This window comes from Lithobates pipiens, unplaced genomic scaffold, assembly GCF_037356315.1.
Source record: "Lithobates pipiens isolate NorthernLeopardFrog02 unplaced genomic scaffold, aLitPip1_a1.2 Scaffold_10, whole genome shotgun sequence".
In the NCBI taxonomy this organism is placed as follows: domain Eukaryota; kingdom Metazoa; phylum Chordata; class Amphibia; order Anura; family Ranidae; genus Lithobates; species Lithobates pipiens.
The window spans coordinates 56,506,923-56,531,453 of record NW_027507686.1 but is presented as its reverse complement, the minus strand read 5'-3'; the positions used below and the strand labels follow the sequence as shown (position 1 = coordinate 56,531,453).

Sequence of the window (24,531 nt, the reverse complement as noted above, 5' to 3'; positions counted from 1 at the left end):
ACAGTGTACACAGGTGAAGACTGTTCCAAATATAAGAATAGTAATATTTTTAGCACCATTTGTAAGTTTATGCAACACATTCAGTATGACTGATTAAAAACATGTTGAAGTTGAACTCAAGGAAAATAGCCCAATACACACATAAATACATATATGGGAGCTGTTGCTAAAAGATTTGAAAATCTGTCCATCCACTCCTGAGATTTAAACAGCTTTGACAAACAGCACAGCCCTATCTTGCAATCCAGGAGACCTGGTTCATGTCCCCTCCCCCAGCGTGTGAATGGATAGTGAAATTGAATGAAATTGAATGAAATGAAAATGAGTGAAATGAGAAGCAGACTTCTGAGGTTATACCATTGTCACTCCTCTCTCTCCATCTATCAATATGTTCCTTCTTAGAAAATGAGCACTGTGGCCAATCTGATTGCCTCCTTGTGCTGCTTCTATGACTCCTAGTCTTGTCTCTGCTGTACATTGAACTGCAAGAGGCTTATACCAAGTCAGATTCAATGTAACATTGTTTGCTTTAAAAAAAATATATATAATGATATATTGATGAATACAAGGTTGCATTGACGTTATATGTTATTATCTTCCAGGAAATCAGCTTTATATAATGTGGCTTTAGCAAATTGGTCAGGAGTGACTTATTTTTGCACTTCATTATTGAATAAATACTTCTACTTTAGGACTGGGCAGTCAGAGAAGGACCTACCTGAGCCCAAATTCCAGTGACCATCTTCATATTTTCATTGACCATATTAAGAATATCTCGGAATGTGGTATCATCATAGTCATAGCGTCTCCCAAACACAATGGAACAGATAATATTGGATACAGCATTGTCAATAACACAATGAGGGTCAACCAGTGTATCTGAAAATGACAGTCCTTACTTAGTTAATCCTGGAGTCAGATAAGTATAAACATAATTTAAATGAACAATTTCCTATTTTCTCTTAATTATTTAGTAATTATTTTGCAGAATGACAATAAATGTGATACATTTTTAATAAATGATTGCTTTTGTAAATTTTTGTTAAAGCAGAAAGTTTCAACTTCACTCATGGATAAAATGTGCTTGAAAAAAGGAGCTTGTTTTTTTATATTGAGTTTTTTGTTTTGTTTTTTAGTTTAGTTTATTTTTAATGAATGTTTGTATATGTGTTTTTTTTTCTTCTTTTTATGTATTTGGCAGTGATTTGAGTTACTTGTATACTGTTTGTTAGGCATAAAACTGGCTGCAAGATTACTCACTGGGTGGATAAAGCAGAATGTTTTGGAAAAGCCTATTGGTGCCAAAATTATTATGAAATGTAGTTAAAAAAATCACTTGTGGAATTATCATTTGAATTGTTCAGACAGACTAGACAAGAGTAGATTCCAGAGCTCTTAAGTAGAAACTCTGCAAAATCCAAAATAAATAGTCAGTACCTACACATACTGTGCTTCTGACTTTTAAGAAACGGATACTTACCAGAGTGTGGAACTCAGCGCTATCTAACCTAGAGCCAGTTCTTTGTCGGGCTATGGCCCTCTGATGCTGCCATCTTGTATATGATAGCTGGCTGTGACTTCCTGCAGTCTCACAGTCAGCTCCCCACTGTGCATGCGCGAGACACTGCCATACCTCCCAAAATTTTGAGGTGAGAATGAGGGACACAAACGTATGTAGGCATAGGACATGCCCCTTCCTGCCACACCATCTTAGAAGGAAAATTAACCAAAAAAAGATGAAATCCACAAGGACTTTTTTTGTACCACTACTATTCCTTAATATTGGCTTTTAAAATGTACAAATGCAGCAATTTAGAAATTGGATGAAAAGGTTTATCACTGGGCAACACCTTTTGAAAGGTAAAAAAAAGTGCATTTTATACACAACTATATGGATCAGGCCAAAATGAGGGACAAATGAGGAGGAAAGAGGGACAGAGGGACATTGCTCCAGATCAGGGATAGTCCCTCAAATTCAGGGACAGTTGGGAGCTATGGCACTGCAGCACTACGAGACTAGTCCCGCAGCCTCCTGGGACTTGTACTCTGGCAGGAAGTGAGGTTGCAAAGCTGATTTATTTCTCACCTAGGCCAGAAATAGAAACAAAAAAAATGCGGCGCACAAAAAAAATATATAAACGCATTTAAAGTAACGCATTCATGTGTAAAAGTCCAAAACAGGTACTGACAGTTCAGTGAATCCACAACAGATCTCCCTCCACCTCATTCAGCAGAGATAAGGATAGTAGGGGTCCCATCACCCAACACGACAGACCCGTACCATCAGTGCAATGACAATGCACAAAATAGAAAAGCCACTTTGCTCCACTACTCCTCACAAGCAGTACACTGGAAGCAGAAATCTCTCCAATCATGAACAGGTATTAAGATTCCTATGCAGTTCAGCAGTCATGTGGATATAGAAAAATAACAACACTCATTGCGCAGATATCTTAAAATAACGATGCCCAATTTATTAAGAAAAAACAATTCCACTCACATTTAAGTTGATTAAAATAAGCAAAACAACTGAAGCGTCCAGCGCTTCAGTGATAGTCGCTGTAGTGCAGTCTGTCCAGGTCCCACGTTAAGCCAGGCTCTGCGTTTTTTTTCAAAAAATGTCGGTCTTTTTTCATTTATAGCGCAAAAAATAAAAAACCCAGAGGTGATCAAATACCACCAAAGAAAGCTCTATGTGTATGAAAAAAAGAACAAAAATGTATTTGGGTACAGTGTTGCATGACTGAGTAATTGTCATTCAAAGTGTGAGAGCACTGAAAGCTGAAAATTGGTCTGGTCACGAGGGGGGTTTAAGTGCCCAGTTGTCAAGTGGTTAAAACCCCCGTTTCACAGTTTTAGTTCAGGGAACAAAGCTCTCATGTGTTTGGGTATGGAAGACGGGAGGTTTAGGGTGGATTGGGAGGGTCAGGGAATTTTCCCTATTCTGCTGTTGTTGTTACATGACTGTTATTTTATACCATTTGTTTACAGGTTCACAGGCCTGATAGACCATCAGGGTTCACAGGTATTATTGAATGGAAGCACAATGTACTCTCATATATATTTATCAGGATTCGCCCCCATCTCTCGAGATGCACAGAGCTCCAAGGTCTGGTTGGCTTCTGGAGCCTTGCAAGAGATGGACGTGCATATTTTTGACCAACACTCCCACAAGACTAACTTATGACTGATTTCATGGAATGTTAGGGGGCTTTATTGGTAAAGTGAAACGCTCTATAATGATTGCTTATTTAGCAGAGCACAAACTGCATGTAATCCTTCTTCAGGAAACTCATCTCCAGCACTCCCTTAAAAGAACCAAAATAGCATACCCTCTTCATTCCACTTACTCCACATATGCTCAAGGGACGCCTATCCTTATAACCAAATGAGCACCAATCTCAATTAAACACATTAAAATTGACCCTAATGGCTGCTTTGTGGTCCTGGAACTTCTGGGTAAACCATATACAGTGACAAATATATATGTCCCACCGCCTTTTACCTAGACATTTTTTGAGAAGGTGATGGGCACGATACTGGAGATTGCTGAAGGCCCCTTAATAATAGCTGGGCACTACAACACAGTTAAAGATAATTCTATGGATAGATTTAGATGCTCTACGCTACCCCCCATGCCCCTAGGATCCTTCCTAACCTAATTTGACCTAGTGGAGGCCTGGAGATGGAAACATGCAGATGTGTTGGAATACTCATGCCAGTCTGACTCTCACTGTACATTAGCACATATAGATCTCTGCCTTGTTTCATCAGATATGCTTCAATTGGTGGCTGGAGTCACATATCTCCCCAGAACTATGTCCAACCACTCACCTTTGATGGTGGACCTCATTCTGGGCACACCCTCTTCGTACCGGGTATGGAGACTGAGCCCGTTATGGTTGGCAGACCATGCCATGATAGACTAGAGTTCGGCAGGTGAGCAATCATTTTGGGTGATTAACAAAGTGGGTCCGCCCCAGTGGTCTGGAATGCCTTTAAGTCCACTGCCCGTGGCTCATTTGCTGCAGTGATTGGGCGGGCCTGCAAGGCATCGCAGTCCAAACTGATGGACGCAGAAGGAGGACTTAGGGATGCGGAAACTGCTTATTCTGCAAAGCCTACCTCCGAAGCACACGCTACATAGCGACACAGAGCCAGAGAATTAGAGCTGGTACTTTTAGAACACACACAATAAAAAACTACTAGATCAAAATCAACGAATATTTGAACTCGGGGATAAAAATAGCCGCCTACTGGCCTACTTAACCAGGCCTGATTACCAGCCATGTAATATCCCTAGAATAAAAAACTCAGCAGGCACAATAGTTGAGCAAAACAATGACATTATGAAAGCGTTTGTCGCTTTCTACTCCATGCTATATGCTACTAGAGCCCATTATACAATAGTGGAACTAGATGACTATCTTTCAGACATTTCACTCCCGAAACGAACGGACCATCAGGTCTCCGGAACTTGATGCTCCATTGACAACGGAAGAAATAGGGGAGGCTATACAGTCGTTCGCCAGACATTAAACTCCAGGCTTAGATAGATTTCCCTTTAAGTGGTACATGCAATTTCAAGATCTATTGATCCCACATTTACTACGAATGTACAATTTTGCTCTTAAAACTGGACAATTACCGCCTTCCATGTTGGAAGCACTGATAGTCTTGATTCCCAAACCCCACAAGGATGACCTCCTTTGCGAATCATATAGACTGATTTCACTTATTAACTCAGATGTTAAAATTCTGGCCAAGGCCCAACGATTGAATACAGTAATTACAACCATTATAGGGGCGGACCAAACCGGATTTATGCCTGGACGATTGAGCTCTATTAATTTACGCAGATTCTTTACAAATATATAAGCAGTTCATGACACGACTGGCTCTTGAGCTGTACTGGCTTTAGATGCTCACAAGGCCTTCAACTCACTCGAATGGCAATATCTTTTTGAAGTCCTGGCTAAATTCGGATTTGGCACTACCTTTATAAAGTGGGTGCAACTCCTATACTCCAAACCCATCACTAGATTAAGAGTTAACGCGTCCATATCACACCCCTTCCTGAGGCACCAGACAGGGATGTCCACTGTCGCTGCTCTTTTTTGCGATGGCGATAGAGCCCCTTGCAGCAATAAGATCCAGTGGGGAGGTTAGGGGACTGACGATTGGGACTCTAGAGGAAAAAGTATCCTTATATGTGGATGATATGCTGATATATCTGGCGGACCCCCAGACATCACTCCCTGCGCTACTCTAAATTATCTGGAGTTTTGGCCACTTCAGGGTTCCGGGTTAATTGGGACAAATCCCTTTTGTTTCAGATTGACCAGGAGACACCAATAACACTACCTCCAGCGTGTCCACTACAAATAGCTCACACGTTTCGATATCTCGGGGTCTTGATACAACACCCTATCTCCTCTTATGCCAAGATTAATTTAGACCCCCTTATCAACAGATTAAAAAGCACCCTGAAAACATGGAACAATCTCCCTCTTACACTGTTAGGAAGAATAAATATTTTCAAAATGATCTATCTCCCACGATTCCTGTACGTCCTGAGCAATTCACCAATATATATAACCAAAGCAAAATTTAAAGAGATAGACTCCATAATCACCAATTTTATCTGGAGGGACGGTATGGTGAAGATCGCTAAACATACTTTATAGCCACCTACTTTGGAGGGGGGCCTGGCACTCCCTTGTCTCCAAAAGTACTATATTGCCTCACAACTGGTGCATGCCCATTGGTGGTTCCATCCTGAGGCCAACAATGCAGCTGCTGCCCTGGAAGCGACCATTCTCACCTCATATGAATCTCTCTCAGAACCTAATACACCGTATGACGCTTAGGGGGAGGGAAGGGGTAAATGTCCAGGCCATGACCTTGCAGATCTTTAGAATTTTACCACCCAGTACCCATGCTACATCCTCTCCCAACACCCCACTTTGGAGAAACCCATGCCTACCAGAATTCTATCAGAGAACTGACGGGGGATACTGGTTCAAGAAAGGGATAAAAACAATCACACTTATTTGTAAACACCTCGTTCTGCTCTTTTGCGGAAATTCCAGAGAGACTTTGGACTCCCGTGCATGACCTACTTTCAATACCTACAGATAAGACATACTGCTGCTGCACAATTTGGGCTTCAAAATATAGAAATGCAATATTCCCCGCTTGAACACTAATCGACCCCTCCCACAATAAATTAGTTTCATCATACTATAATACTACTCCACTCCACGGCTACTAGGCTTGCCACCATTGAACACAGATAGCGCTTGAACATACCCAGGGCTGGTCCAAGGATTTTTGACACCCTAGGCGAAACCTCCTTTTACCACCCCCTCTGGCTCAACCCCTGGCTCAACCCCTGACTCCACCCTCTTTCCCCTGTCCATGTAAACCCCCCCATCAAATGCAGCCTTACCAGTGCCCATAAATGCTACATCACCAGCATCCATCAAATGCAGCCTTACCAGCGCCCATCAAATACAGCATCACCAGCGCCCATCAATACAAACTCATCAGCACCCATCAAATGCATCCTACCAGTGCCCATCAAATGCAGCCTACCTGCGCCTATCAATGAATGTTTTCTTGCTTCCATTCATTCAGGAGATGAGATACAGACACAGTCCTGCGCCTCTGACACTGTATGTGAACAGAGCGGTGGCTGCCTGCTGATGCTGAGACTTCGTTTCTTGCTGCAGAGTGAAGAGAGTAGGAACACAAGTGGCTGGGCGCCCTAGGCAGCCGGGCACCCTAGGCAGCTGCCTAGTTTGCCTAGTGGTAGCACTGGACATACCTGAGCTGACGGAGGAGATCTGTGGTGAGATTCTTCCCCTGCAGATGTCCTCCGTCGTCTCCTCAAGGGACAAGGTGATCCAGACCAATTGACTGTATTTCACACCGTATTTGCTATATAGATTGAAGAGACTATCCATCTCCTTTATGCACCCGATATGGAATGGCAGATGGCACATTCTTTCATCTAATTTGGGAATGTGCTCCGATAAGGAAGTTCTGGTCGGAAGTCATGGCCTTCATCAGCTCTGTAGCTAAAATACTAAACATTTGTAATCCTCTTATATGTCTGCTAGGATACATTTATGATGAAGTTTTGTCCAAAAATGTACAATCCTTTATACGCATAGTGATGTTCTACGCTAAAAAAAACAATAACCATACACTGGAAATCTCAATCTCTACCCACTATAAAGTTCTGGCTTGCCATTATCAACCAAGCAATACTACTATATAAGTTAACATAGGAAGCTAGAGAATGCCCAAAAAAGTTCATCAAAATATGGAACTCCTGGGTCAACTCAGATAGTACCATACCCCCTATCCCTTAGGTTACAGAAAATAATAAGGATATTATGTTTTAAAGAATACCAGGGACTGAGCCCTGACTAGAATAAACTGTGCTGAATGACACTTTTTGTATGATGTTTCATAATGTATATCCGATCAATGTATTGCACTATGACTGAAGCGATGTTTGCTCTGATTATACAACTGTGTAACTATTATTTTTTATTTTTATAAAACAATAAAGAGTTAACATTTAAAAAAAAAAAAAAAAAAAAAAAAAAGGAGACAGGTGGTGGAACTTTCTTGGCACTGGGCTCTAGGACACCAGTGCCATCTAATCTCACCTTGATTCTTCTTAAATTCGTCAATTAGGTACACACTCTCTTCATGAATCCTCTCCTCCATGGACTTTTTGCCCAGGCCAAAGTTACGCAGTGTGGACAGGGTAAAGCGCCTGTGTTCTTTCCATGCTCGCCCATAGGGTGCACCCACCAGACCTGGAATAAGATAATTTATTAGAATAATGTAGTCTAATCCAATAGTCTTAAGTACAGCCTATCACTTCCATAGCAGTGATGAACGAGTAATGAAAATTTGCTTCACCAGTGCGGAGTCCATTATTTGCTCCATTGGATGAATTTTAAGATTTCTAAAAAAAAAATTCTGGTCCGAATCTCTGGGTCAGGGGTTTCAATTTGCAAAACTTATCTCCCAAAAGGATGTTGTTCAAAGCAAAGGGGAAAAAAGACAACCATAGCACAATACTGATAATAAAAACGCATTTGAAGCTAAAATCCATCTGCTCACATTTAGTAAACTTGCAAAACGCATAGAACAATAGGAATGAAAGGAATCCCCTCCTCACCTCACTCTTGCAAACTGAAAACGGGACTTCCAATGGCTTTCTTTCAACAGTGGCTTTCTTCTTGCCATTCTTCCATAAAGGCCAGATTTGTGGCGTGCATGACTAATAGTTGTCCTGTGGACAGATTCTCCCACCTGAGCTGTGAATCTCTGCAGCTCCTCTAGAGTTACCATAGGCCTCCTGGCTTCTTCTCTGAGCAATGCTCTCCTTGCCAGGATAGGTGGATGGCCATGTCTTGGTAGGTTTACAGTTGTGCCATACTCTTTCCATTTTTGGATGATGAATTGAACAGTGCTCCGTGACATGTTCAAAGCTTTGGATTTTTTTTTAACCTAACCCTGCTTTAAACTTCTCCACAACTTTATCCCTGACCTGTCTGGTGTGTTCCTTGGCCTTCATAATGCTGTTTGTTCACTAAGGTTCTCTAGCAAACCTCTGAGGGCTTTACAGAACAGCTGTATTTATAGTGAGATTAAAGGATAACTAAAAGGTTAGTTTTTTTATTTGTTTTTGTTTTTTTAAAGTCATACTTACCTCCTCTGTGCTGTTGGTTTCGCACAGAGAGGTCCCAATCCTCCTCTTCTGGGGTCCCTCAGCGGTGCTCTTGGCTCCTCCTCTTCTCGAGTGCCCTGTAGGAGAGCCCTCTCCCTCAGGGCACTCACAGTGACACAGGCAGCAGGGCTCGGCCCCTCCCCCCGGCTTCCACACCATTGGATTTGATCAACAGCAGAGGGAGCCAATGGCTGAGCTGCTATCAATCTATCCAGTCCGGACCCAAGACACCGGCTGGAGCTGTTGTGCTCGTCCCTGTCACTGGAAAGACCGGGTTCAGGTAAGTAAAAGGAGGGCGCTGGGTGGTAGTTTCAGCACAGGAGGTTTTTCACCTTTAGCCCTGGTTTATATTGATGTGATTTGGCATGCAATTTGACATGTCAAATCGCATGCTGAATCAACGGCAATTCCCGGCAATGGCAACGTCTGAATCCGTGCGACGCTGCACCGATTTGTTGTTTCTGTACTACTTTTTTTCCATTGACGTCTGTGCAGAAACCATTTGAAATTGCCCCCCGAAGTCGGGACTGACACGCCAGAATGAAATCTTCTGAGTTCAGCTGAACTCGCACAATTTCATTCCCGCAGTCAGTCTGAACCAGGGCTAATGCATAGAATGCATTAAGGTGAAAAACCTAGATGGTTTACAACTGCTTTAAATTACACACTGGTGGACTCTATTTACTAATTAGTGCGACTTCTGAAGGCAATTGGTTCCGCTCGATTTTAGTTAGGGGTATCAGAAAACAAATGCACGCCACACTGTTTAGATATTTATTTGTAAATAAATTGAAAACCATTTATCATTTTCCTTCCACTTCACAATTATGTGCCACTTTGTTTGGGTCTATCACATACAATCCCAATAAAATACATTTATGTTTGGGTTGCAGATTTCAAGGGGTGTGAATATTGTTTCAAGGCACTGTATATAAGTGGTTTATAGTTCCTACTAATGCACAAACTCTTCAATATAGCAATATGGTGTTGTCAGTAACCTGTCCCCAGCCTGTCACTAGACAACTTGCCACTGACTCCGGAGTCTAGACTGATATGATACTCACCCTGCTGATACTTTTTTTGGTTAACTTAAGCTTAGATCCCAAAAGCTTCCATCTCTAATAACTTAACCTAGCCATAGACTGAGTATAACCTCAAGTAAATATTAGACACAATACACATAAAAGTACCATTATCCCGATTAATAATTGTCAAGAAATAGGTATTCTAGGAATATCGGGGCAATTGCTGAAGTTACTCCCTTTGTATCCACACCCAAAAACTTTTTGTTGTATGGACTATCTCTCGGTACTTGGTAGAAAATGCACAGAAAAAATTATAAAAAATTACAAATAATTTAAGACAGAAAATTATACAGCAGAACATTCACAATATTAAAATCATATACACCGCAGTTTAACAAACTACCGATGGGTTGCCCCATGAGGTCTCTGTTGAAGAGGGGTGTAGGTAGGAAATCTCCCTGTCCCTGGGATATCAGGAGATGTTGAATGTTAGTTATGTACAGTGGTGCTCAAAGCTTGCATATCCTTTGGAGAACTGGTAATATATAGTATATACATTTTTTGAAGGAAACATGAGTGAACAGGCAAAACACATTTCTTTTATTTCTTATGGGATTCATATTCAACTGTAGGTCATAACAAAATGGCACAATCATAAAAACCACACATGGAAACAAGTAAACAAATTAAATGTCCCCCTGTTCAAAAGTCTGCACACCCCTAATTCTTAATGTGTATTGCCCTCTTTAGCATCAAGGACAGCATGCAGTCTTTTGTAACAGTTGTCTATACACTAGGTGTGGTATAGCTGCCCATTCATCTTGGCAAAATGCCTCCGGGTCATGCAAAGTCTTTGGTTGTCTTGCAGGAACTACACGTTTGAGATCTCCCCAGAGTGGCTCAATGATATTAAGGTCAGGAAACTGTGATGAATCTTCACCTTTTTCTGCTGTAACCACTGGGAGTGTCCACTTGGTCTTGTGGTTAGGGTCATTGTCATGTTGGAAATTGAAATAGTGTCTAATGTGCATCTTTTGTGCAGAAGAATGTGCATATTTTCTGATAACATGCTGCATTCATGTTGCCAGCAATTCTCACAAGATTCCCCATGCCTTTAGTGAGCCACACCATGCTTCACAGTGGGGATGGTATTCTTGTCTAGGGATGGCCGAACGGTTCGCCCAGGGGTCGTTTCGCGGCGAATTTCGGCTGTTCGCCGTCCGCCCGATCGGCGGACTATTGCCAACGTTCGCCCGGCGGACTTCCATGTTTACTGTGTAAAAGAACTTTGACCTATGATGACACATCCATCATGGGGTATAGGACAGCCAATTGAGACATTACAGCACATGGACACTTGGACATTCCCCCTAACTTATAAATAGACCCGATCCGGCGGCCATTTTACATTTGTTCATATGTCACTATAGGGAGAGGTTGCTGTGTGGAGCAGGGAGAGACTTCAGTGACCCAAATCACTAGCTATTAGGTCCACAAAAGTTCTTTTAAGGACTGGTATCATGGTATAGGTGTTAGGTGTAGTTCAGGATATAGGTTTGAGGCAGTGCTGTGCTAGTGATTGTTGCAGCAGCCTGAGTGTCTTTTGTCAGTGTAGAGAAAGGGACAGGACGCTGTGTGCAGCAGGGACAGTCAGTTTAATCATTAGCTGTTACTATTAGGTCCACAAAAGTCCTTTTCAGGCTTGAAAGGATAAAGTAGTACAGGATATAGTTTTGAGTGCTATTCAATTTATTGTTCCAGCAGCCTGTGTTTTGTCAGTTTAAATAGGGACAGGAAGGAAGCTGTGTGTGGCAGTGAGGGACAGTCAGTTTAATCAGTAGCTGTTACTATTAGGTCCACAAAGGTTCTTTTCAGGACTGGTATGGTAATAGGCTTGTACACGTATAATATTGTTTTCTTCCAAATATAGAAAGAATATTATACTTCACTGTTGCCCTTCTGCTGCAGTAGTCCTTTATCAGTATAGGGACTGAGGTACAGTCTGCTAATCATTCACAACCTACTAGATCCACAAAGGTCCTTATAAGGACTGGTAAGGTATAGGGTACTACAGTACATAGGGTTGAGTGAGGTACAGTCTGCTATTCCTTAAGGACTGGTATAGGTCCACAATATATAGGGTTGAGGTGCACTACTGCTGACTGCTGCCTTCCCTTCTGCTGCAGCAGTCCTTTATCAGTATAGGGACTGAGGTACAGTCTGCTAATCATTCACAACCTACTAGTTCCACAAAGGTCCTTATAAGGACTGGTAAGGTATAGGGTGCTACAGTACATAGGGTTGAGTGAGGTACAGTCTGCTATTCCTTAAGGACTGGTATAGGTCCACAATATATAGGGTTGAGGTGCACTACTGCTGACTGCTGCCTGCCCTTCTGCTGCAGTAGTCCTTTATCAGTATAGGGACTGGGAGTTTTGTCACAGGGTCATTTAAAAAATGACAGGCATAGGAAGAGGCAGGCCCTTCCGCAGGGGTGGTAGGGGTAGGGCAGGAGCAACAGGCTTGAGCCAAAGTGGGAAGTTGCAGAAGGTGCGTTCAATTACTTTAAAGGACGCACCAGACTTGGTTGAGTGACTCACTTAGCCTTACTCTTCTGCACCCTCCTCATCCTCTTGATCTGCACCCTCTTCTTCACTCTCTGCTATGTGCACCCCCAAAGACACTACCACCAACAACACCACCACCACCACCACATACCTTCCGCTCGAGTCACAGGAATTATTTTCCGATCCATATCAAGACATTTCTGATGTGCAGCCACTCTTGGCATTGGATCAAGAAGAGGAGGTAGCAACAACCGCCACTCAGCAGTCTGACGACAGTACCCAGATCAGCCCAAGGAGGAGGTTGGTTCCCGGTGTTGCTGCCTACTCCGAGATCTCTACTTATAGCGGTGGGGAAGGTGACGTAGATGATGACGTGTCTAGTGATGTCACGTGGGTGCCCACAAGAGAGGAAGAGGAGGGGAGTTCAGAGGGAGATATGGACCAGCAGATAGGGAGGAGAAGCAGGAATATCTTACATTGCACAGGAGGGACAAAGCAGACTGCTAATGTATCAGGAGCGAGTCATCGACCATGTACGGTCCCATCTGGCGCTCCCAGGATGCCGACACATGGCTCCGCAGTGTGGGCTTTTTTAACGTGTCCGCTGCTGACAATAGCGTTGCCATCTGCAATCTTTGCGGTCAACGCATTAGTCGCGGTAAGCCCAACACTCACCTAGGGATGACCGCCTTAAGAAGACACATGAGCAGCCATCACTGAGCCCAGTGGGAGCAACAGAACACACAAAGCCACACTCCAGGCTCTCACCGTCCAGCCTCGTCTTCTACTTCTCCTTCTCCTCTCTCCTCATAATTGTCCTCCACTCCACCTTCCATCACGCCAAGCTCACGTTTTTCTGAAAAAAGGCAGGCTTCCGTGGGCCTAATGTTCCAGCGTAAAAAAATGATGAAGGTGGATAACCCTCTTGCCCAACGGTTGACGGCTGGCTTGTCAGAACTCATAGCCCGCCAACTACTGCCATATAAACTGGTGGACTCGGAGGCCTTCCGAAAATTTGTGGCCACTGGAACACCACAATGGAAGGTCCCAGGAAGGAAGTATTTCTCAGAGAAGGGCATCCCAGAGCTATATGGCCATGTTCAGCGGCAAGTGAATGTATCTCTGGCACACAGTGTCGGTGCCAAGATACATCTGACCACAGACACGTGGTCTAGCAAACACGGGCAGGGAAGGTATATCACTTTTACTGCCCACTGGGTGAACCTTCTGACGGCCGTCAAGCATGTAACCTGTGGCACCCGTGTAGATTTGGTTTTACCGCCACGGATTGCATGTAGGCCTGGCTCTTCTTCTCCTCCTCCTACTCCATCCTCCTCCCTCTCTTCCTCAGCTGACTCCTCCTTTTGCGCTGCTAGCGTCTCTTCCTCTCTGCCGCCCAAGCTCCCCAGAACCTATTCGACATGCCAGGTGAGACGTTGCCATGCCTGGAAGCCAAGAGCCACACTGGCCCGGCACTCCTTTCAGCTTTGCGTTCACAGGCAGATCAGTGGCTAACACCACTCAATTTGACAGTTGGTAAAGTGGTGTGTGACAACGGTGCCAATCTGCTTAGCGCATTGAAACAAGGCAAAATCACGCACGTGCCATGCATGGCACACGTCTTAAACTTGGTCGTGCAGTGATTCTTTGTCAAATACCCTGGGGTCCAGGACATCTTGCGGCAGGCAAGGAAAATCTCGGCCCATTTCAGAAGATCTTACACGGCCATGGCTCGCCTTGCTGACATTCAGCGGCGACACAATCTGCCGGTCAGACGTCTTATTTGCGATTGCCTAACGCGATGGAACTCAACCTTCTATATGCTTGATAGGCTGCTCCAGCAGAAACGTGCAGTTAACATCTACCTGTATGAACTCTGCGGCAGAACCGGTTCTGGGGAGCTGGGTTTTTTTCAGGAGCAGGAAGATGAGGAAGTCGCAATGCTGCATGAATTCCCAGGGGGGGCTACTCTATCTGAGACAAGTGAACAACAGGAGTCTGAAGAGGAGTCAGAGGAGGATGGTGCCGGGGTGGATAAGGAGGAGCAAGAAGAGCATGCTTTAAACCTTTCTGGGATCCCTGTTGTTGTGCATGGATGGGGAGAGGAGAATGAAGAGGACGACATAATCCTGGATGATGAGCAGGAGCCAGGCCACCACACCGCTTCCAGTTTAGTGCAAATGGGGGCCTTCACGCTCCAGTGTTTTAATAGGGCCCCCCGTATAAAAAGCATAAGGGTAAGGATCAGTACTGGGTGGCAACGTACTTAGACCCCCAGTACAAACACAAAATGGTTTACAATGCCCAATTTGCAATCAAACTTTTGGCTTGCCCCTCGTCCAGTGTCCTGTCCGAAAGGACGTTCAGCGCAGCAGGGGGGATCGTGACCAATAAGCGTACTCGCCTAGCTCACGACAGTGTTAACTACCTCACATTTCTAAAAATGAATGAGGCATGGATCTCAGAGGAATTCAACACATGTGACCAGTAGACCATGTATATGTCTATAAACAAATTTTTTAATCGAGCACACAGACCTTCTTTCTTCATTTGCCTCACTTCCTTGTCCAAAAAAAGCACACCATACTATATGCCCATACCCTCCTCTTTGAAGAGGTTCAGCGGTGTCATATTTCTACTGGGGCTGCTTATTATGAGGGGCTCCCACCATCCCTGTGCTGTGCTGACTTCCTCCTGGGGCTGTACTTCTGCTGTGCATATTATGAGGGGCTCCCACCATCCCTGTGCTATGCTCATTATGAGGGGCTCCCACCATCCCTGTGCTGTGCTGACTTCCTCCTGGGGCTGCTTATTATGAGGGGCTCCCACCATCCCTGTGCTGTGCCGACTTCCTCCTGGGGCTGCTAATTATGAGGGGCTCCCACCATTCCTGTGCTATGCTGACATCCTCCTGGGGCTGCTTATTATGAGGGGCTCCCACCATCCCTGTGCTGGGCTTCCTCCTGGGGCTGCTTATTATGAGGGGCTCCCACCATCCCTGTGCTGTGCTGACTTCCTCCTGGGGCTGATTATGAGGGGCTCCCACCATCCCTGTGCTGTGCTGACTTCCTCCTGGGGCTGTACCTCTGCTTTGCATATTATGAGGGGCTCCCACCATCCCTGTTCTATGCTCATTATGAGGGGCTCCCACCATCCCTGTGCTGTGCTGACTTCCTCCTGGGGCTGCTTATTATGAGGGGCTCCCACCATCCCTGTGCTGTGCTGACTTCCTCCTGGGGCTGCTTATGGTGCAGGTGTCAGTGCTGTATATCACGGTGCTGGTGTCAGTGCTGTATATCACGGTGCTGGTGTGAGTGCTTTATGTCACGCTGCTGATGTCAGTGCTCTCTATCACGGTGCTGGTGTCAGTGCTGTATATCACGGTGCTGGTGTCAGTGCTTTATGTCACGTTGCTGATGTCAGTGCTCTCTATCACGGTGCTGGTGTCAGATCACTCTATCACGGTGCAGGTGTCATTGCTGTATGTCACACTGCTGATGTCAGTGCTCTCTATCACGGTGCTGGCATCAGATCACTCTATCACGGTGCAGGTGTCATTGCTGTATGTCACGCTGCTGATGTCAGTGCTCTCTATCACGGTGCTGGTGTCAGTGCTGTATAACACGGTGTTAGTGTCAGTGCTTTATGTCACGCTGCTGATGTCAGTGCTCTCTATCACGGTGCTGGTGTCAGATCACTCTATCACGGTGAAGGTGTCATTGCTGTATGTCACGCTGCTGGTGATCATCTCCTGCACCCTCTTCTTTGCCTACCCTGACCTTCCCTCTCCTCCATTGCCTTCATGCGCACCACAGTCCTGAATTGTCACAACAATTTCACATATAAAATAAGAATGCTTGTAGTTGTCGATCCCAGATTCACCTCATACATGTGTTATGTCATTGGCCATGTGGTGGGATGTTTGCAGAGCTAGTAATTATTTTGTGGCTGCAAATTTGATCTGTAGGTTTGCAAAGTTCGCCTCCCATTGAAGTCAATGGGGCCCGCCGCGAATATTACGGTTCGCGAACGATCGGCCGCGTTCGCGAAATGTCCCGTCAGAAGTTCGCCCATCACTATTCTTGTCATTGTTGACCCCTGTCCAAACATAGCCCTTATAGTTGTGATCACAAAGCTCTATTTTGGTCTTGTCACTCCAGACTACAGTGTGCTAGAAGCTGTGAGGCGTTTCAAGGTGTTATCGGGCATACTGTAACTGGCCTTTTTGTGGTATTGGCACAGTAAAGGCTTCTTTCTAGCAACTCGAGTTAATTTTTGTTCAAGTATTGTCATATTCTGCTCCTTGAACCAACTACATTGTCTTTTTCCAGAGTGGCCTGTATTTCTCCTGAGGTTACCTGTGGGTTTTTTTCTGTATTACAAACAATTCTTCTGATCATTGTGGCTGCAATCTTTCTTGGTCTACCTGACCTTGGCTTAGTTTCAAGAGATCCCAGATTTTCCATTTCTTAATAAGGGATTGAACAGTACTGACTGGCATATTGAAGACTTTGGATATATTTTTATATCTTTATAAAGTTCCATTACCTTGTTATGCAGGTCATTTGACAGTTCTTTTCTGCTCCCTATGATTCAGTATCTAGCCTGCTGAGTGTATCCACGGGAGAGCTAACAAACGAATTATCTGTTTATACACAGACACTAATTGCAATTTGAAAAGCCACAGATATGGGAAATTAACCTTTATTTGCAATTTTAACGTGCAAATGTTCCAGGGCCATATGGGTGATTTCTGTTATCAATATGATTTGAAAAGGAGCAAAACTACTATGTGATAATGCATGGCTTCATATGACCTCAATCCTTAATAAAAGACAGTTTTTTGGCATGGTCAATCATATTTTTAATATCAATGCTAAAAGTTCATGATTTTTGCCAGGGTATGAAAACTTTTGAGCACAACTGTATACATTTAATATTTTTTTAAATTATGCAATAAATTAAATTGTGTTTTATATTTCTGTGCATGCAACTTTATAACTTTTAAAATTGATGTAACTGGTAAATTGTCAAAGTTAAGCCAGTTCTGTTTACCAAATTGGTCAGTAATCCAATCAAAATATTCACAGTCAATAAATAAAATAATCACATTACCTCGGGAATCAGAAATTATTTTCGATATTCTACTTTGCGGTCTGTCTGCAAAATCTATTCCTTTGTTCACCAGGACCTCTTTGAGGTCTTTGAACCCTCGGATGACCACAGCCGGGGTAAAACCCAAGTAAATGCTGTACACTGGGCCGTACACCTTGGAAAACTGAAAAATTACAAATGATGTTTTGTATACTATAAATAAACACTGGAGAACTGATTTATGAAAACGTCACAAAAAATAAAGCTCAACTATATTTAACCAATGAAGTTCCTATTGCCATTTTATGAACACTGCAGGATTAGTGGCATGGCTGGTGCAAGGAATTTTGACACCATAGGTGAAACCTCATTTTGGCACTCCCCCATTATCTCCACCCCTGACCCCATCCCCTCTGTCTTGCCCATGTATATGGTGGAGGTGGCGGTGTGGAGATTTTTGCGACACCTCTCCACCTACTTCTTCAGCCTCTGGACCCGGTCTGAAGACAAATCGTGGCGGCACCAGCTTTCTTCCTCATGCCAGCTGTGTTCCGCAGGTATATGGACAGGCTAAAGTAGTATATGGACACTGTATAATTTCATTTTATTTGTGTGGATATATGTTATGCACTATATTCATAGCTACAAATATATGAGAGTTAGCGCCAAACTTTTATATGTTTTACATAGTATGTGGACAGACTAGGGTAGTATATGAACAGGCTTGGGTATTATATAGACAGACTAGGGTAGTATATGGACAGGCTAACTGTGTAACTGCCTGTCAGTAAGAGCAGACAGCCACCACTGGGGAGCTACAGTTCATTGAGGGAACCATGAATGACAACATGTACTGTTACATACTGAAGCAGAGCACGATCCCCAGACTGGGCTGCAGGGCAGAATTACAACACAACGACCCCAAACACACCTCCAAGACAACCACTGCCTTGCTAAAGAAACTGGCGTGGGGGTCCCCCAGGCCCCAGGCACTATATACTCTGAACAGCAGTATATATACTACACAGCCTGCCCTATATACTCTGCAGAAGATTGGGCCTTATGTGTTGGTCGCAGGAACGGGCTCTGTTGTGAAATATTAGATCAAAAATTGTAATTACATGCCCCTCTTAAACAGGGGCAGAAAAATTGGGCAGTGGTGGTGGTGCCACAACACTGTAACCCCTTACAGATACTCTTGTTGGGCACAGGATCTGGCCCCACTGTGAAATATTATATCAAAAATTGTAATTACATGCCCCTGTTGAACAGGGGCAGAAACATTTGGCATTAGGTGGTGGTGGGGATGCCCTAAACCAAAAATATTGTTGGAAGCTATCATCATCAAGATTGAGGAGGAATAGGATAGTCAGCATAGGCAGTCTTCAAGGGATCCCAGATCCATAGCAAATTCATTTATATCAGCATCAGGTGCTTGATAGCTGCTGATCCAGTACTGATTCATTTTTATAAATGTGAGCCTATCAACAGAGTCTGTGGACAGGCGTACTCTTTGATCTGTTACGAACTCTCCAGCAACACTGAATGTGCATTCAGAAAGCACACTGGATGTAGGACAGGCCAGTAGCTCAATTGCATATTGAGCAAGTTCTGGCCAGTGGTCCATCCTCAAGACCCAGTGGATACTCTGTTGGAAAGGTCTCCAAGTCTGCTCTTGCCCCTAGATATTCCTGCACCATATAATGCAGACACTGGCGATGATTGCTTGAACCAATCAGACCTTGGCACTAAGGACTGAAACTTTTTTAAAGGCATTGGTCAGACGGCCACCTTCTCCACCACTCTTCCTCTGACTGAAAGAAGCCTCAGCAACATGTAGTTCAGCACCAGGAAATGGTATCCTCTCAGGGTCTGGAAATGCATTGCACAAACCTTTCTTCAAGGACTCCTGAAGATGTTTCATGCTCTCTGCACCCTCTGCAAAGGCAGGGGGAGTTCTGCAACCTTACCCTTGTAACATGGATCAAGAAGGGTTGCCAGCCAGTAATGATCCCTCTCCCTGATACCACGAATCCTAGGGTCCTTTCGCAGACTTTGCAGAATCAGGGAGGCCATGCAGCATAAGTTTGAAGAGGCATTCGATTCAGAGTCCTCTGGGTCACTATGGATCACATGATCCGTAACTACCTCCTCCCAACCAAGTACAACTCCTTGGGTTTCTGGGGACTGAAAACCATCCCTTGAAGACTGCTGCTGAGTGTTATCCTCTACATCCATGCTGACACAATCCTCCTCCAATTCCTCTTCCTGTGTGTTTGGTGGGCCCGCAGGAATGCTATCTGGATAAAGGGGGCCTTAAGAGGAAAGGAAGTCCTCCTCTTCCTCTCGCTGTTTTGCCTCAAGTGCCCTGTCCATGATTCCATGAAGCATGTGCTCCAGCAGCAAGACTGGAAGGACAGTGTCACTGATGCATGCATTGTCGCTGCTCACCATCCTTGTGGCCATCCACCATCCATCCTCCTCAAATGGTGACAGGACAGTGCATGCATCCTTGATCAGTAGCCACTGGTGTGGTGAAAAGAAGCCAAGCTCCCCCGACCCTGTCCTGGTGTCATACTCACACAGGACACAGGGATCATTGATGGCTCTCTGCTGCATGTGTAGCTGCTGCAGCATTGCCAACGTTGAGTTCCACCTGGTGGACATGTCACAAATGAGGCAGTTGGTGGGCTGGTTGCATTCCCTTTCAATGTCAGCCAGCCGAACCCTGCCATTGTATGACCGGCAGAAATGACCACAGACTTTTCTGGCCTGTTTCAGGAGATCCTGTAAGCCTGGGTACCTGCTCAAGAACTGCTGCACCACCAAATTGAGGAAGTGTGCCAATTTGCCAAACAAGGAACATGGGTCAAGAGTCTATGTCGGAGGGTGGAGAGAAGGTTAGTGCCATTGTTGCATGCAACCATTCCTGGCTGAAGCTGGCATGGGGTCAACCACCTCTGAGCCTGCCCCTGCAGAGCTGACAGAATCTCTGCCCCAGTGTGGCTCCTGCCCCCTAGGCAGACCAACTCAAACACTGCATGGCACCCTTTAGCCTGACTGCTTGCGTAGCCCTTGAATACTTACAGAGCACCGCTGGTTCAGAGAATAAATCTACAGAAGAGGCCATAGAGGAAGAAGAAGAGGGAGTGGTGGAGGAGAGAGCTGTGGCAGAATCACCACTAGCATTTTGAAGCCGTGGTGGTGGAACAAGCTCCAAAAACACTGAACCCTGTCCTGCATCCTTCCCAGCTGCCAGCAGAGTTACCCAGTGCGCCATGAAGGAAAGGTAACATCCCTGCCCATGCCTGCTGGACCATGGGTCAGCAGTAATATGAACCTTACTGCTGACCAATTAGGCCAAAACAATGCCTTCCATATGCCGGTAGAGAGCCGGAATGGCCTTCCGTGAAAAGAAATGGCATTTTGGAACTTGCCAGTGAGGTACAGCACATTCCACAAATTCATTAAAGGGGGCAGCGTCTACCAGCTGAAAAGGCAGCAGTTGCAGTGCTAACAATTTGGCCAAGCTAGCATTTAGACAATGAGCATGTGGGTGGTTTCTTTTTACGGTTCAGCAACTGGGGTAGGGAAATTTGCCTGTTATAATCAATTGGTGGTGTATTGCTAGCAGATTGGCTGCAAATACTTGGGACACCTATTGCTCTACCTTCATTACTCAGTGCAGGTTTTTGAGAGGACTGGAGTTATAGTAGGGTTGGAGATCCCAGATGGGGAGCAAGAAGTCTGCCTTTTTCTTTGATGTGGGTCTTTCAAGTGCTGTTGCCAATGGACTGCATGGGAGGTCATCATACGACTGGTCAAGCATGTGGTTCCCAAGCGTCTGTTCTGGCCCACACCTGATCCACTTCAGACATAGATTTCAAACAGCAATGGCGTGATATGCTGCACATGTGTCAAAAAAGGCCCACACCAAGGAACTTTAAAAGTCACCGAGGAGTCAGCAGCATCCTGCTCCTGCGGAGATCTGCGGTGTGATGCGATAGGGTGGCTGCCCTTAAGCTGCCCCCTAGAGGACATTATATATACTACATCCAGTGTAGCATATATATATATATATATATATATATATATATATATATATATATATATATACATACATACATACTACATCCAGTGTAGCCTATATCTACAGTGCATTCCGTGATGTACTGTTTCTAATACACTTCAGACAGTGTATTAATATATATATATATATATATATATATATATATATATATACATAGGGGATAATAGCTCCGCGGGACCAAGTGCATAAACTGTTCAAAGGTGAAACCAAAAGACTTTTATTTATAATTAAATCAAAAATAATGCTTTCTTCAGCACACAGATCAAAATGTAAATTAAAGTCCGCTTATCTTCAGCACAAAAAACAAGAATTAAAGAAAACACCTACAGTTCTGTAGCCGGGTCTTTGCCCCAAAGTTTTCAGAGTCCTTACAGAAATCTTTTGCAGCCTCCAAAACAGCAACACAGCTGTTAATCTCCTACTCCTCCTCACCACCACCTCTTCACTACTTCCTGTCTTATGAGCTGTCTTCTTGGAGGCCTTTAACCCCCTTTGTGCAGAATCCCTGTGGTCAGGGAATGAGGCTCTTTCCCACCCAAATGTCACTTCAGAGCCCCCCAAATTCCAGGTCCCAACTATCTCTCTTTTAATATAGAGAGGACTGCGAGTCAGTCCTCTCCTGATGACTATACTGGGATTCCCTTAAAGGGACCACACCCCGAATACTGGAGCTACATAGCACCCGTCCAGGACCCCACCTTAGCCCTATGGCCATGATACAGATATGGATAACATTTAAAGTTAACATAGGACTTACCACATGAAATGGACCTGAAAGTGTGCCCTGGTTTGATGGATGGTATACCAAAATAAGGGGGCATACCCTAGATTAGAAATTAATATTCTGTGAAGAGAAATGAATTTTGAGAAATGCCCTGAAAAAGGGATGGGAGAGTGGGTATCGTGCACAGGAAACCGAAAAAGACCAGAGGTGAGTGGGCTGGTTAAATATCCCCCGCTGGGCTCCTCCCATAAATTCAGGCCACCATACTGGCCTTCCTACACATATACATATATCAAATACACTGCCATTAACTGAATAACTCACGTGCTTAATCTAACTCAAGCTATATCTCTGTCCACACCAACAACACTACACGCAGACGCTCTGTAAATAGCCTTATATAGTGTGTGGTGTGGACTTAGTACCCCTGAGCCATGATTAGCCAATAGCACCCTGTGCGCTGTGATTGGCCAAAGCATGCAGGTCAGGTGCATGCTTTGGATAATCATCACGCTGTGATTAGCCAAAGCATGCAGGTCAGGTGCATGCTTTGGATAATCATCATACAGCAATGCACTGCTGTATGATGACCTCGCAATCTCGCAGTGCATTGTGGGGTGTTCCCCATATTCCCTCGAATTTCCCGCAAATGCCCCATATGTTTGGTTCATTTTAGAACAAACAAACACCTTATGTTTAACTCGAACCGCTGGCTCATCCCTACTGGCCAAGCATGTCTCCAGAGCTAAACCCTATTGAGCATATGTGGGGCATCTCCAAACAGAAAGTGGAGGAGCGCAAGGTCTTTAACATCCACCAGCTCATCATGGAGGTGTGGAAGAGGACTCTAGTGGCAATCTGTGAAGCTCTGGTAAACTCCATGCCCAAGAGGGTTAAAGCAGTGCTGGAAAATAATGGTGGCCACACAAAATAATGAAACTTTGGGTCCAATTTGAACATTTTCACCTAGGGGTGTACTCACTTTTGTTGCCAGCAGTTTAGACATTAATGGCTGTGTGTTGAGTTATTTTTAGAGGACAGCAAATTTACACTGTTATACAATTTCTTCAGTGTTGTCACATGAAAAGATATATTAAAATATTTACAAAAATGTGAGGAGTGTACTCAATTTGTGAGATACTGTAAATCAGGGGCGACCCGTCCATTAAGGGCGCACGGGCACCGCCCCCTCTATCCATGCCACCCCCTATATGGTTAATGGATAGATTCATGCATAGCATCAATTTTTTTCTACGCCTGCCACAGCCACCCCGTATTCATGTGTCTGGCCCCTTTCAGGATGCCAGGTGCATGAATTACAGTGGTGAGGTGTTTTTTTTGAAGCAGTTGATTAGAGCCATTGGTTCTAATATACTTCAAAATAGGGTGGACTCAGAGTGCAGAGCATTGTGCTCGGAGCCCACACATGTGTTAGAAAAGAAAATAAATATTCGCTTTTCTAACACTGAATCGCCTCTCCCCCAATCAGGAAGCGCAAGTCTGGCACCCCCCCCAAACAAAAAAACACCAGCCACCACTGCTGTTTATAAATCCTGTATAATAATACAAATATTCCTAATGCATGTGTACCTGGAAAATATATATTACCAGCACACCGTGGATTGTAAAAATTACCATTCAAATATATGATAAGATCACCTAACATCGGTAAGGTGTAACGTTTTGGGGTCACACAAGGCGCCTTCATCAGACATGGATCACATGCCTGACAAAGGGGACCTTACCACAGAATAGTGATCCTCTCAAATAAATATTTGGACGTTAGTTTTGACAATCCTCGGTTTGCTGGTGATATTTTTTTTTATTTTTGAGAACAGGTAGCGAGTATATTCAATATCAAATCCTCAAAACCCTAGACCGACCTTCCAAGATAGGTGGGTGGCTATAATGCTCATTGCTAAACTACTATCAGCATATACATAGATGTTCTTTAGTTTTATTATTATCCTTTAACTCACCTCTCTTAGGTTCTTTATAGGATTAGAAAAGTCCATTTGTAGTATATTACCCAGTACAGGCAATGCTAGAGGCCCAGGAGGGAAATCCTTTGGCCGAGAGAATTTCTTCCATAACAAAGCCAAGAGGAGGAGGCCCAGCAGCAGTGCAGTACTCAGCTCCATGATTGAGAATTCACAATGTCTGTTTCTGCTTCCTAGAATACAAAGTACAACACTGAGACTACACCTCCCTCAGAGTCTGATGTGATCACCATTGGTGTTTAGTTAAACCCACAAAGCAAGATTTTCTTGTTTCTA

General features: G+C 44.3%; 1 protein-coding gene across 1 annotated transcript in view; it reads right to left on the bottom strand.

Moving 5' to 3' along the window:
* The window catches only part of LOC143930745 (cytochrome P450 2J6-like), a 122,011-nt gene that overhangs the window by 14,640 nt on the left and 82,840 nt on the right, over window positions 1-24,531 (bottom strand). The window contains exons 2-5 of the mRNA XM_077455316.1: window positions 24,235-24,428; window positions 17,463-17,625; window positions 7,683-7,835; window positions 719-879 (exon numbers count right to left, since the gene is read on the bottom strand). Of these exons, the coding sequence (XP_077311442.1) occupies window positions 719-879; window positions 7,683-7,835; window positions 17,463-17,625; window positions 24,235-24,428 (671 nt within the window). The remainder of the gene's footprint in view (window positions 1-718; window positions 880-7,682; window positions 7,836-17,462; window positions 17,626-24,234; window positions 24,429-24,531) is intronic.